The sequence below is a fragment of the Aristolochia californica genome, unplaced genomic scaffold, assembly GCF_029961685.1.
Source record: "Aristolochia californica isolate CCGP_79_NKW_82.1479 unplaced genomic scaffold, dmAriCali1.0.hap1 SCAF_2, whole genome shotgun sequence".
Lineage (NCBI taxonomy): Eukaryota > Viridiplantae > Streptophyta > Magnoliopsida > Piperales > Aristolochiaceae > Aristolochia > Aristolochia californica.
In genome coordinates, this window is record NW_027181881.1 from 42047255 (window position 1) to 42062413 (window position 15159).

Consider the following 15159-nt stretch of genomic DNA (forward strand, 5'->3'; position numbering starts at 1 on the left):
AAAAGAAGGTTAAGGAAATATGAAAGAGAAGCATACCTCTGAGCTAGTGAGCATGGTTGAAAACGAATTGAGGTGAAACGAATTAGGTTGGGTCTCAGTGCCACCCCTATCTTTTTGTGCTCTTTTCTATTTTAATAAAATTCTTGTGAGTTGTAATATTCTGATATTGTATGTGTCATTTTGATATCTTTTATGCAATGGGTTCATTTGAATATATGATTGATCAGGTGCATGAATTTAGTGGATCATACTCTTCGTAACCTGGTTGTATGATGTATCTTCGTTCTCTTCATTTAATTGTAGAAAAAGTAAACAGTATGCTATTAAGTTTTCTTTGTAATAGTGTAATAGTAGCTAATTCGCATGTAGTTTAGTGCACGCTGAGGGAAAGTGAATTCAAATTCATTTTCACTTACCCAAGATCATTAGCGCAGGCCCAACAAGTGAAAGTGAAAGTGAATTACCTGTGTAATTCATTTTCACTAGCTCTCTCTAGAAGTTTCTCTTCGCTTTTCTCTCTCTCTCTCTCTCTCTCTCTCTCTCTCTCTCTCTCTCTCTCTCTATCGATGCTCCTCTTGCCAATGCTCTCTCTCGAAGCTCCTTTTGCCCCTCTCTCTCCAAAGAGTTTGGATTGGAAAAAGAACCAGCATGACTCAAATGCAAGCCATGCCCTTCATCAGTTTTAATATATTTGTTTTATTACATTATTCAGTTTTAGTGTTTAATTAGTCATTTTCTCAATATGAATTAATTTTATGTCAATACGTTATTCAGTTTTTAGTGAATAATTAGTAATTTTTTTGTCACTAACTCTACTTCTTAAAACTTAATATTGTATTATGAAACAAAAACATGACTATTTTGTCTAGTAAAAAATATATTATACCCAAAAACTGAAAAGTACAAATTATATCCACTCTATTGTCCATATTATATGCTTTCAATTTATTCATTTATTTTATGTTTATAGATTTTTTTGAATAAAAATTAGTTTTAAAAATGAAATAATTTCTATGTCTATCTAATTCCTATTTTTAGTTTATTTACTTTCTATTTTATTTTAATTTAATTTACATTATTTTTAATTGTTTTAAATTTTTTACCTATTTATTTTTTTGTTCAACATATGTGTGCTTAATCAATTTATTAAAAAATACTTTAAAATCTATTAATTTATTTAAAATCGATGTTTATTATCTGCTTAATTTTATAAAAAAAAATATTCAAAACATATTTTATATTTTCTATTTTTTATTTCAATAAAAAATTATAATCTACTTTTATGTTTTCCTTTTAATTTATTTTATTTCATATTAAATTATGTATATTTATGTTTTCTATTTTTACTTAGTTTAAGTAACCATGTTTGTTTATATTTAATTAAATTAATTTTTTATTTTTATTTTGTTAATTAAAAAGTTAAATAAAAATATTTTAATAAATTTAAATCTATCAATATTTTATTAATAACTCATTCTCCACTTTTCACTACATTTTTTCATTATACACATTAACAAGAAAGTACTTTACAATACACTTTCCATAAAGCACACTAAAACAAAAAAAATAATTCACTTTCACTAGTTTCACTTTGAAAATACACTAAGCCCCCACTACGGGTGGCATTGAACCGAGCCGGTTTGCGAGCGGCTCGAGCTCAGCTCGGTTCCGGCTCAATTCTGGCTTGGTTCAATTCGATTTGTCTAGATCTCGAACCGAGTTTGAGATCCAGATACGGCTCGTTTGAGTTAACGAGCCGAGCTCAATTGAACCATGGTTCGGTTCGAAAGTTCGCGAGTCGGCTAGTTAATTGGGCTCAGGAGTCGGGACCAGGAGGCAAGAGGCGGGAATCGTCTTCGATTTCTTCCTCCCCTCCTTTGTCATCGCTAATCTTTATCACCGTCGAGCCTCTTCCATCCGTTGTTGTGGTCGCCTTAGTTGCAGTGAACAACTGCTCGCCGACCACCTTCATCACTGCTCTATTTGATTTCTTCCTCCCCTTGTCTGCCTCAACTGCCTATGTCGTCTCGGCGGAAAACTAGAGACCTAAGTTTATACCCAATGTTTATGCCTAGTGTATAGATAATTTTATCCAGGTTAATATACAAAGGTTACGTCCTATTTTAAGTAAAAGTTATACCCAATTTTATGTAAAATGTATGCATAATTTTATATACAATTTATTTGACTTGTATTTTATGCAAAGTTTTAAATATAGGTTGGAGTTCAAGCTCAAACTCGAACTTAGTTAAAATTATTGGGTTCAAGCTAAATTATAATTTTAGGCTCGGCTTGAGCTCGAGTTTAAAATATTTAAATAAAGCTCGATTAGAACATAGGCAGGTTCGGGCTTGGCTCTGCTCGATGCCACCCCTACCCCTATTAAGCAAAAAAGGATAATTTAGTGGATCAACTCATCCAACAAATCCCAGTCGTTAGAAAAGCCATACCTTTTTTCTTGAGCCCCATGCGGGAGTCAGGTGCAAACCGCTAGCTTAAGTGGACAATGGAGAAGAAAGAGAGAGCCAATTTCATTAGCGAAGGACTTCAATTTCTCTTTTCTGTGTTGTTGGCCTTTCGAGTAGCAAGATATGACCCGCTTCCCTGTTCAGGCGGCAGTTGATTTTCGAACAGAAGCGACCGCGGCGGCATTCTAGCTGTAGCACTTGGTTTCCAAACGGACCCTTGTGGTGGGAATGGAATTCGGTGCTCTCTTTCACTTTCTACAGCAGCCCACTTTCATTGTCCATGTGCGTTGTGCTTTTCTTGGAGGAGCCGGCGCGCTGGTCTTGTTTGACGAAATCCGCCAAAAGGATCGGATGTCTGCATCTTGGGATCAATTATTAGATAATTCGTACTAGGGCAACTCCGTGGGTCCGCAGCTCGGCAACTCGATTAGGATTTGGAGTAGAGTCACTCCAACACTTCCCATAGATCACTCCCAACTTGCTCAACATTTCATGCTGTGTTTCACCAGCGATGCCAATGGCTTCAGTTCACGATCACGAGGAGCCAAATAATCTCTCCACGAAGGCTGCCGTCCCATCGGCGGCGAGACGATTAGGTGCGAATTGAAACGAAGGTCGCTGATGAAAAAAAGACAGGCCCCACGTCGCGTTAGAAGAGACCAAATTTCCAGTTCACAAGGTTCCTTTTGTCAACTCAATCGTTAACTGCAATCTGCTGATGGGGGGGGGGCACACTGCACGAGAAGTGTCTCACCATCTGTGGATCAACACCTACTCTTTTTCTTCATAATATTTCCCATTATTTCAGGCATCAATCAATTGAAAAGGTGAAAGCCGGCTCCTTTTATTGATAAGGTACGTGTAAACTATGGATCACCATTTTCTAAGCACGAGAAACGAAAGGGTCCATGCAGAGCACCAACTATGCATTACTGAATGAGACCCCGGGAGAAGCGACAACCATTGCTTTCTTCTCCTTCGTGGAGTCTAAACAGTGACTGAACTGGGTCCCATTTGCCTTACCCATATGTCTTTTTTTGTAAGAAGTCATGGACGTAATATTTTGTGCCGTCAGCTGTGGCGTCCTTCCAGCCACCCAGGCCACATCACAGTATATCTAGTCTTTCCAGGCAATTTTTTCTCTCTCTCGGCCGTATCGATTTCATCAAGGAAGAAAAATTTTAAGGAGTCCTATGGAAGAAGAAGAACAGAAGTCAAAAATCATGTACCATACTGCAGTTAGATTAAAAGTTTTTCATTCGTTAGATCGCGTGCAATGAGCTTCGCCCTTTTTACTCGATTGGACAGAGAGATTCCATTCTTCCGGGTTTCTTCCCATGCACAAAAAAGCAAGTTCAAAGTTGGCATGGCATCACGTCGGCTATGTTCATTCAACCTCGTGAGACATCTAGCAAACTAGAAGCATCAGGCGTATGTATTAATCCGTGATGCAGATGCAAGAAGCAGAGCAGACGAACCTCTGCACCTTTTGACGGAGACCAATTAAGCGGCAGCCAAGTAGTTTCCTCTACACTACTTTCTGAAATTCCTCTCGGATTTCACCATGAACAGCTCCATGTCGAGCTTCGAGGGTGCTTCCTTTTTCTTCCATGACCGTCTTTTGGAAACGCTGGTCTTCATTCAGTTCCATTTGGAAAACCATCTCGATCGTTTAAAGGACATGCAGACCTTCGGGGATGCTTCTGAGTTTGAAAAATTCGTTTCCAAGTGACAGAAACAGAATCGATCAAAGAGGTCTGAACACTGGACGAAAGATTAATTTTCATGAAGCAAAGTTACCGGCTGAAAGAGTTCATAGATATACATATTCCATGGCCTGAACCAAATTAACGGAGGGAATTAAACAGTAAACACCTTTTCTCGGTCTTCACAGATTGAACCTTCCTCAAAACATCCAGGACACTTCGAGGAAGAAAGGCAGAACCATCCTCTATTAATATTCAATCGAACCAAACTCAGGGAGAGAAGCCAGTGTCAGCATTGAGGGAGAGAGACACTTGAGACTTGAAACCCAGAACTCTTTACCAATCTTCCTGGTCACTTGTTTCTTTGTCGATCGGTTGGAATTCCAACCAGACATGAGGTATCAAATATTCTCATGTTCACATGCATATTTAATAGATATTCATGACATGTATAAACTATTCTCACACCAAACTCTCCATGCCCACTTACCAGACCGAAGCAGGAATATATTAAGGATCAAACCTGGAGCAACTGCGCTTGTTTCATTTTCAAGGTGGACCTTAGCTAGAGTTTAAAGCCTGAATTAACCGGCCACACCAAACCAAGGAATGGTTCAAGTCTGCAAACGCTGTAAAACCTATATTGATTATAATAGATAGCAGTTAGCATGAACAATCACTACAGCTTGCTCCGCAGTTTGCATTCTGCACCTTCCCTTGAGAGAGAAGTTGTCCATTTTCAAAATTCAAGGATAAGCTCAAGTCAATCCTTATAGCAATTTCCCAATTCTTTCAACGAAGAATCGACAAAATTTCAGTAGTACCATTTAACTACTCCAAGCTTTATAATATGGGTTAATATGAAGAGATGGGGAATCCTTCTGTGCTCCCCACCCCTCTTCAAAGGCAAACCATCACGCCGTTGACCCCGAACAGTATTAGTTTTGCCCAGCATCACTTCACAGAAGGTCACGTGAGTTCCACGTGATTCCTTCTCCCTATCTATAAAGCCACCCCCCCTCCTCCGTCCTCTCCATGCAGTCACTGACCATTGAAGGCTTCAACATTCCATACAGTTTCATTCTTTTCCAAAACTTTCTCTCATGGCCGTCGAGAAAAATTGCTCTTGGGAATCGAGGGTGGCCATAATTGGTGGAGGCATAAGTGGTATCGCTGCTGCAAAACAGCTTTGCCGCTACAAACCAGTTGTATTCGAGGCCTCCGACTCTGTCGGCGGGGTCTGGAAGCACTGCTCCTACCGCTCGACGAGACTGCAGACACCTCGTCGGGATTACGAGTTCTCGGACTACCCTTGGCCGGAACCCCATGACGAGGGATTCCCCACCCACATCGAGATCGTGGAATACTTGCACGGCTATGCAACACATTTTGATGTGTTAAAGCTCGTGCAGTTCAACTCCAAGGTGGTCGAGATTCGGTTCGTCGGTTCCGATCAGCACTCGGAGCGGCACAGCCGGCCCCTGACTGGTAGACCTGTTTGGGAAGTTGGGGTGCAAAGAAAGGAGTCCGATGATGTTCAGGTTATTACTCTGCGGATCTCTACATAAAGATCTCCCTTTCATATTTTACGTCCAAAAGTGTCGAACCCTCCAAATTTTGATGCTTCAATATATTTCATACAAGATCAGTAACAACTTCTATTATCTGATCGAGTTCTATTGCACGTCTAAGTCTGCTTTTTTCTCTTCATTTTCTTCGTGTTCCTTTTCAGAATTTTTTCGATTTTCTGCTTTTAGATTAATATTTCATGTCTAATATGTATGTATTTTTTTTTTTTTCAGTGGTACTCGTTCGAGTTTGTTGTGATGTGCACCGGAAAGTATGGGGATACACCACGGCAACCTGCTTTTCCTCTTGGCAAGGGGCCTGAAGTTTTCCGCGGCAAGGTCATGCACACTTTGGATTATTGTAAGCTTAACACAGAAGCTACACAACGACTCATGAAAGGGAAAAAGGTCGTCGTCGTCGGTTACAAGAAATCAGCAATAGACTTGGCAGTTGAATGTGCCGAGGCTAATCAAGGTATTTACAGCTTCAGATCTGTTTATAGCGTTTCTCCTCTTTTACAGCACTATTAATTTTCATATCAGGTTTTTGTTTTCTAACTTTCCTCCTGTTTTTTTCCTCCAATACCCAGTAAGCTAAGCTTATAAACATTTTAAGCTTGTAGCTTAAGTAATTTTTAAGAGAAAATTCAATAAAAACAGATGTTCTCAGTTGTTACAGTACTGAGCTATCGATGCAGCAGAATAAACCATAAGAGGGACTTTCCTTTTGCTTCCAGATGCCCATGCGTTTTTTTTCTTCAGGACAATGTTGAATTCAGGCCTTAGAAACAAAAGGAAGTCTCAAGGTCATAAAGATATAAAATTCAAGGAGTTAAAGACTGTTCGTGATCGAGTAAATTTTACGTACAATTTGCGCTGTGAAGTAATGGATCTGTTTGACCAGGAGAAAATAGTTCATTCTGTTTCTGGTCGTCCCAAGGAATTGACTGTGGATTGCCTTCGAGCTTCAACTACAACCAACATAATGTGAGATAATCCAGGAGAAATTTTCCACGTTTTTCGTTTTGAGAAAAAAATTCCGGACAAATAATATGGGCTTGTTGTTTATTTTGTACAGATTATATATATATATATATATATATATATATATATATATATATATATATATTAAACTACTGACTTATTTTTTTCTCTGGGATTCGTTTACATGATCTTTCCATAAAAGAATTGAAGAAAGTTCTAAGAAAACTCTTTATTTGCTCTCGACTTGTATTTATTGTATTGATTGATGTCTCTGAAGGACCGGATGGACAACCCTGCACCATGTTGGTGAGGACCTTGCACTGGACTGTCCCCTCCTACTGGATCTGGGGATTGCCCTTTTTCTTGTTCTATTCGACGAGGACCTCCCAGTTTCTCCATGAAAGGCCCAACCAGAGCTTTCTAGGAGATCTCTTTTGCCTCATGTCATCTCCTCTGGTAAGATTACCATAGACTTCCTAATCCAGGTTTGCATTAGTTGGTGGCTGACAAAGGTCTCTTTAATAGATTAAGGAACAAGTGTTTGTTGTGATGCTACATCTGATCAGTCATGACCCTTGACTCAAACGACCCGTCAGCCGTTTCTAAATGAATAACCAAATGAAAAGAACAAAAGTCAAACTCGCATGCATGCGACTTTGCATCAACGTAAAATCATTTTCACATTAACTTTAGTTGATTTGCGGTTAATGATGATTTAAATCGTTTCAACTCGCAGAGAAGAGCTGTTTCGAAGCTGATTGAGTCGTATTTGGTGTGGAAACTCCCCCTGAAGAAGTACGGCTTGGTGCCGGATCATCCATTTGAAGAGGATTATGCATCATGTCAGATGGCAATCTTGCCGGAGAACTTCTTCTCCGAGGCTGAACAGGGTCGAATCCTGTTCGAGAAGTCACAGAAAAAGTGGTGGTTTTATGATGGCGGGATAGTGCTGGAAGATGACACCAGAGTGGAAGCAGATGTGGTGATGCTTGCCACAGGCTTCGATGGGAAATCGAAGCTTAAGTCCATACTTCCCGCGCCATTCCGTGATTTAATTGAGAATTCTTCCGGCGTCATACCTTTATACAGGTAAGTATACAAAATATATGTAAGCCATGCATTGTTGTAGCGAAGGTGGAAACAGTTTTAATTAGTAGGCTGACAAAAAATTTGATTTGTAATTTTTTTGCTGCTCGCAGGAGCACGATCCATCCTTTGATCCCGAACATGGCCTTTGTGGGGTACGTGGAAAGCGTATCCAATCTACACTCGGCGGAGCTCCGGTGCAAATGGCTGGCCCGACTCCTCGACGATCACTTTACCCTCCCAAGCGTGAAGCGAATGCTGGAACAGACCAACGAGGAATTGGAGGTGATGAAGAGAACCACGAGGTTTTACAAGAGACATTGCATCTCCACTTTCAGTATCAATCACAGTGACGAGATATGCGAAGAGATGGGATGGAATTCCTGGAGGAAAACCAACTGGCTCTCGGAAGCCTTTAGCGCTTACAATAACCAAGACTACAGGGAAGATTAAGGTTCCATGGTCTTCTCGACTATTGAATCCTGGCACCCAGGTTGACTAAACATCATAACGTAATTGACGGGCATATAAAGAATAAAGAACACGCTGTGCTTCAGCGTTGACGAAGTGGAGCGGCGGCTCGGCAAAAGTCAAACGTAAGAAGGATAGTTAGGAAAAGTGTTGCTTGTTTCATCTGTACTGCTCATCTGTACTGCGTAGACACTCTGCGTGTTAAAATGCAACAAGTTATTAATAGTAAAATTTTAGCTTATATTCGAACCCTATTGTTTACTTGGACACGACGATGCACGCTTCAGAGAGAGAGACAGAGAAAGAGGGAGAGAGACGATGAACTGACGAGAAACTGTCCCGTGGCTCCAACTCGTTTTCAGATACAGATAAGCCCCATCCGCTGCGGAATTTGTTTACAATTTAATTAAGTCATTAACGATGAATTTTCCTGATTTTGATGCAAATAATTTTTTAGTACAGAGATCATAATCTCCTGTGAAAGTCAGATACTTTGACTGAGCTGATAGTCAGATACAGTCAAGTAATTGTTCTTGTAAAATTAAGTCAATAAGTCAATCAAATAGAGGTCCTCTTCAGGCCAAGTCGTCGTTCTTGACGTATCTAACTTACCTCCTCTTCAATTAAAAATCCTGTTTAATGCAGCCTGTCGATTTTATGGTTTAATTAAAATTTTCTCCCAATCTGAAAGAAGACCAACTTACAATATTTCCATGTTATACTTAACTTGCATTCAACTATCAAAAGAAGGTCCTTGGTCATTAGATCTAATACTATGTTGATTTTTAGGGCCTTCTTCACATAATTACAAGGGTCTATGAGAAGAGAGAAGAGGGAAAAAGAGAGGAGAAAATGACAGAAAAGGAGAGAGAGACAGTTCAAGCTTGTCGGGAGAGAAAAAGAAGAAACCGAGGGAGAGAAAGAAAAGGAAAAAAAAGAGGCATAGGGACGAATTTGAGCCAAGAGGAAGTGGTTTCAAAGCTTTACTTCATGCCTTGAAGCTAGGGGTGGCATCGAGCCGAGCGGACTCCGAACATAATTACAAGGGTCTATGAGAAGAGAGAAGAGGGAAGAAGAGAGGAGAAAATGACAGAAAAGGAGAGAGAGACAGTTCAAGCTTGTCGGGAGAGAAAAAGAAGAAATCGAGGGAGAGAAAGAAAAGGAAAAAAAAGAGGCATAGGGACGAATTTGAGCCAAGAGGAAGTGGTTTCAAAGCTTTACTTCATGCCTTGAAGCTAGGGGTGGCATCGAGCCGAGCGGACTCCGAACTTGCCTATGTTCGACATTTATTAAAAAAAACCCACTAATAGTCTCTAGAAACGTATTTCTACTAAAATATCTTTTCAATTTCTTCAAGAGCCATGAGGAAGGGACAAAGTGTTTTTTTTTCCTTGTTTATGATCTCGCAAATAGGGGTGGCTTCAAATAAATTATATATAAAATTATGCATACATTTAAAAAAAATAATGATAAGGGAGGTTCAAGATTGAATTTCAATAATGGATTAAAATGCACCAATATTAATCTTTTTTACTCCAATTGTTATTTAGCTTGTTTTGTAATTTTTGAATCTGGCCATAAATTTACTATGGCCTCCTTAGTGCCCCTAGATAAAAATTTATATTCTAGGAAAAACTAGAAATATTTTTCCTATGATACATATACCCAAAAAAACCTTTAAATAAAATCATATTACTATTAGTAACTTATTAGAAAATTATAAGAAATATTTTAAAATTTTCTTAGGAAATTTAAATGGACCTTTTATTGCCTCTTCTAGGGAAATAAAAAAAAATTAATAATCAATCTAATATATTATTATACTTATCTATAATTTTTTAATCAAATAAAATGTCAAACACAAAATTGCAATGAAAATTGCTTCATGTTAAAAGTATTACAGCATCAACTGTTAAATACTTACTCAAAAAATTTTTATACAGTTTTCTACCCCATCTTGGTAGGAAAATCTTACTTAGAAAATTATATAATTTTTAATAAAAAAATTCAATTAGAAAAATGTTAAAAAAAAAAAATGAGACACTAATAGTTCATAGAAACTTATTTCTACAAAATATATTTTTAATTTTTTTCAAGAGCTACGAGGAAGGATAAGGGAAAAAAAAATTTACTTTATGATCTCGCACGTGCGAAATCATCTTCACGCAGGGGAGGGGGGAGATTATTTCTCCCCTACACATACTGGTTCAGGTTTTCCCTCCGAGATGACGCGAAGGGAAGGGGGTTACAATGCCGGGGATGACCTGTCGTCAAGGATGACGACTGCGACGAAGGAAACAAAGGCGACGACGAGGAGAGGAAGAAATCGAACGGATGACCACAAAGGTGGCCGGCGAGCAGCTGTCGACGGCGGTAGAGGTGGCGACAACAGCCAACGGGAGGGGCTCGGTGGAGAAGAGGGGAGGAAAAATTTTCCCCCCTGGCTCTCGCTCACGCTCCTACTCCCCCGCTCCCGACTCACCTCGTGCCGGTTCGCGAGCCAACGAACCGAAACCTGGCTTCTGTTGAGCTCAGCTCGTTAAGGTAAACGAGCCGATTTCAAAGCTCGAGCTCGATAGTTAACGAATCGAACTGAGCCGAACTCGAGCCGCTCGCGAGCCGGCTCGGTTCGAAGCCACCCCTACTTGAAGCCGTATTTATAGTTGTGGGAAGGTGTTTACAATGACTATATTGTCTTTATGGCTATATGTTTTAAAAGAAAAAAGACATAAGATAACATACACTAGATTGTATAATAACAATTTTATCTCATCTCTATGAAAGTTCTCCTTATTTATTAGTCATGTCACTCTTAAGCATTGATAATAGCATTTTAACAAAGGTAATTTATAAAAAAATGCTTAATTTTTAATTATTAACTCATTAGCTTAAGTTTTTTAATCATCAAAATCAAGGATGTGAATCAACCTTGGTTAACAAAGATTGTGTTGTTAGAGGTAAAGTGAGTCGTGCAATCTCTTGGGAAAGGCATTTATTACCCCAAGTTGTTATAATGTGACTTGTGTATTTTTAGTTGTAAATGGAAAACACTTTGAGAGTGGTTTAGCAACTCAAATCTGAGTTGTGAACTACTATAAACATCTTGTCATATCCTCCATGATGGTGTGAATTTTCATATATAGTTTTCCAATCAATATCTGATTTTCAAATCACACATTATATATCTCAGTGATTTGAATTACATTTAAGCATCGGCTTGCAAATTTCACAAAATATAAATTAGAAGAAGAAGGGGGCTACCATACAAAATTAGGGATAAGATTGAGAGCATGGATAATTTTAAAATCTGGATTTGTTATTATTTCCTACATTTTTATGTCTTAATAGTTAATATCAATAGGAACTAGAATGAAATGTATTAATATGCTAAGTTATGTCAATTATTTCTTATAAGTAGCCCTGCTAATCCCAAACTAAACAATCCTATGTTATACTTAACTTGCATTCAACTATCAAAAGAAGGCCCTAGGTCATTAGATCTAATACTATGTTGATTTTTAGGGCCTTCTTCACATAATTACAAGGGTCTAAGAGAAGAGAGAAGAGGGAAGAAGAGAGGAGAAAAGGAGAGAAAAGGAGAGAGAGACAGTTCAAGCTTGTCGGGAGAGAAGGAGAAGAAACCGAGGGAGAGAAAGAAGAGGAAAAAAGAGAGGCATAGGGACGAATTTGAGCCAAGAGGAAGTGGTTTCAAAGCTTTACCTCATGCCTTGAAGCAAGGGGTGGCATCGAGCCGAGCCTGAACCTGCCTATGTTTGAGCCGAGCTTCTAGCCGAACCTCATCTCGAGCCTAAAATTGTTATCGAGCTCGAGCCCAAAAATTTTAGTTCGAGCCGAGCTCGAGCTTCAACATACATTTAAAGCTTTTCAAAAATATATATATAAAATAAATTGTATATAAAATAATGCTTATATTTTATAGAAAATTGGGTATGACCTCTACATAAAATTGGGCATAACCTATATATATATATATATATATATATATATATATATATATAATACATGTATAAGATTGGGTATGACCTCTACTTGAAATTGAGCATAATCTATGTATATAATACTTATATAAAATTCGGCATGACGTCTACTTAAAATTGGATATAATCTATATACATAATACCTGCATAAACACTCCATAAAATTGTTTATACATTCTATAAACACTCCATACACTCCATAAAATAGTCTAAACACTCCATACAATAATCAAACACAACAAAATTAAATGAAAAATCACTATCAATTTACAATCACCCAAATAAAAGCTATAAATCCTTTAAATAAAACCCTATTACAATTAGAGACTGACTAGAAAATTACAAGAAATATTTAAAATTTTTCTTAGGAAAGTTAAATGGACCTCTTATTACCTTTTCTAAGGAAATAAATAAAAATTAATAATTAATCTAATATATTATTATACTTATCGATAAATTTTTAATCAAATAAAATGACAAACACAAAATTGGTATAAAAATTGCCTCATGCTAAAAGGATTATATCATCAACTGTCAAATAATTATTCAAAATTTTTCTATACGGTTTTCTAGCCCATCTTGGCAAGAAAATCTTATTTAGAAAATTATATGATTTTTTAACAAGAATTTATAATTAGAAAAATATTTTCAAAAAACATAAGGCACGAATGGTCCCTATATTTCTACTAAAAATGTCTTTTCAATATTTATTGAAAAAAACCACTAATAGTCTCTAGAAACGTATTTCTACTAAAATATTTTTTCAATTTCTTCAAAAGCCATGAGGAAGGGACAAAGAGTTTTTTTTTTTTCCTTGTTTATGATCTCGCACGTAGGGGTGGCTTCGAATAAATTATATATAAAATTATACATACATTTAAAAAAAATAATGATAGGAGAGGTTCAGGATTGAATTTCAATAATGGATTAAAATGCACCAATATTAATCTTTTTAACTCCAATTGTTGTCTAGCTTGTTTTGTAATTTTTGAATCTGGCCATAAATTTACTATGGCTTCCTTAGTGCCCCTAGATAAAAATTTATATTCTAGGAAAAACTAAAAATATTTTTCCTAAGATACATATTCCCAAAAAAACCTTTAAATAAAATCCTATTACTATTAGTGACTTATTAGAAAATTATAAGAAATATTTTAAAATTTTCTTAGGAAAGTTAAATAGACCTTTTATTGCATCTTCTAGGGAAATAAATAAAAATTAATAATCAATCTAATATATTATTATACTTATCGATAAATTTTTAATCAAATAAAATTTCAAACACAAAATTGCAATGAAAATTGCTTCATGCTAAAAGTATTACAGCATCAACTATCAAATACTTATTCAAAATTTTTAGTTTTCTACCCCATCTTGGTAGGAAAATCTTACTTAGAAAATTATATGGTTTTTAATAAGAATTTTCAATTAGAAAAATATTTAAAAAAAACATGAGACACTAATAGTTCATAGAAACTAATTTCTATAAAATGTATTTTTAATTTTTTCAAGAGCTACGAGGCAGGAGAGTTTAAGGGAAAAAAAATTTACTTTATGATCTCGCACGTGCGAAATCATCTTCGCGCGGGGGAGGGGGGAGATTTTTTCTCCCCTGAACCTACTGGTTCAGGTTTTTCACCGAGACGACACTGAGGGAAGGTGGTTACGACGCCGGGGAGGACCTGTCATCGGGGATGATGACAGTGACGGAAGCGGCGATGACTGAAACAGAGGCGACAATGAGGAGAGGAAGTAATCGAACGGATGGCCACAGAGGCGGCCGGCGAGCAGTTGTCGACGGCGACAACAATCGACGGGAGGGGCTCGGCGGTGACGAGGGGAGGACAATTTTTCCCCCCTCGCTCTTGCTCATGCTCCTGCTCCCCTGCTCTGGACCCAATACCGATCCCAACTCACCTCGAGCCGGTTCGCGAGCCAACTAACCGAACTTGGCTTCGGTCGAGCTCGGCTCGTTTGAGGTAAATTAGCCGATTTCGGAGCTCGAGCTCAATAGTTAACGAATCAAACCGAGCCGCTATCGAGCTCGAGCCGGCACCGAGCCGAACTCGAGCCGCTCGCGAGCCGGCTCGGTTTGAAGTCACCCCTACTTGAAGCCGTATTTATAGTTGTGGGAAGGTGTTTACAATGACTATATTGTCCTTACGGCTATATGTTTTAAAAGAAAAAAGACATAAGATAACATACACCAGCTTGTATAATAACAATTTTATCTCATCTCTATGGAAGTTCTCCTTATTTATTAGTCATGTCACTCTTAATCATAGATATAATCATAGATAATAGCATTTTAACAAAGGTAATTTATCAAAAAATGCTTAATTTTTAATTATTAACTCATTAGCTTAAGTTGTTTTATCATCAAAATCAAGGATGCGAGTCAACCTTGGTTAACAAAGATTGTGTTGTTAGAGGTAAAGTGAGTCGTTAGGCATTTATTACCCCAAGTTGTTATAATGTGACTTGTGTATTTTTAGTTGTAAATCGAAAACACTTTGAGAGTGGTGTAGCAACTCAAATCTGAGTTGTGAACCACTATAAACATCTTGTCATATCATCCATGATGGTGTGAATTTTCATATATAGTTTTCCAATTAATATCTGATTTTCAAATCACACATTATATATCTCAGTGATTTGAATTACATTTAAGCATCGGCTTGCAAACTTTACAAAATATAAACTAGAAGAAGAAGGGGGCCACCATACAAAATTAGGGATAAGAATGAGAGCATGGATAATTTTAAAATCTGGATTTGTTATTATTTCCTACATCTTTATGTCTGAATAGTTAATTTCAATAGGAATTAGAATGAAATGTATTAATATGCTAAGTTATGTCAATTATTTCTTATAAGTA

At 37.4% G+C, this 15159-nt stretch overlaps 1 protein-coding gene across 1 annotated transcript; it reads left to right on the top strand.

Annotated features, from left to right (window-relative positions):
* Nucleotides 1-5277: 5277 nt before the first annotated feature.
* LOC137954879 (probable flavin-containing monooxygenase 1) lies at nt 5278-8265 on the top strand. Its single transcript, XM_068801779.1, has 5 exons — nt 5278-5715; nt 5977-6217; nt 7004-7182; nt 7463-7815; nt 7926-8265. Exons 1-5 carry the CDS (start codon nt 5278-5280, stop codon nt 8263-8265), a joined length of 1551 nt encoding a protein of 516 aa, XP_068657880.1.
* Nucleotides 8266-15159: the final 6894 nt, after the last annotated feature.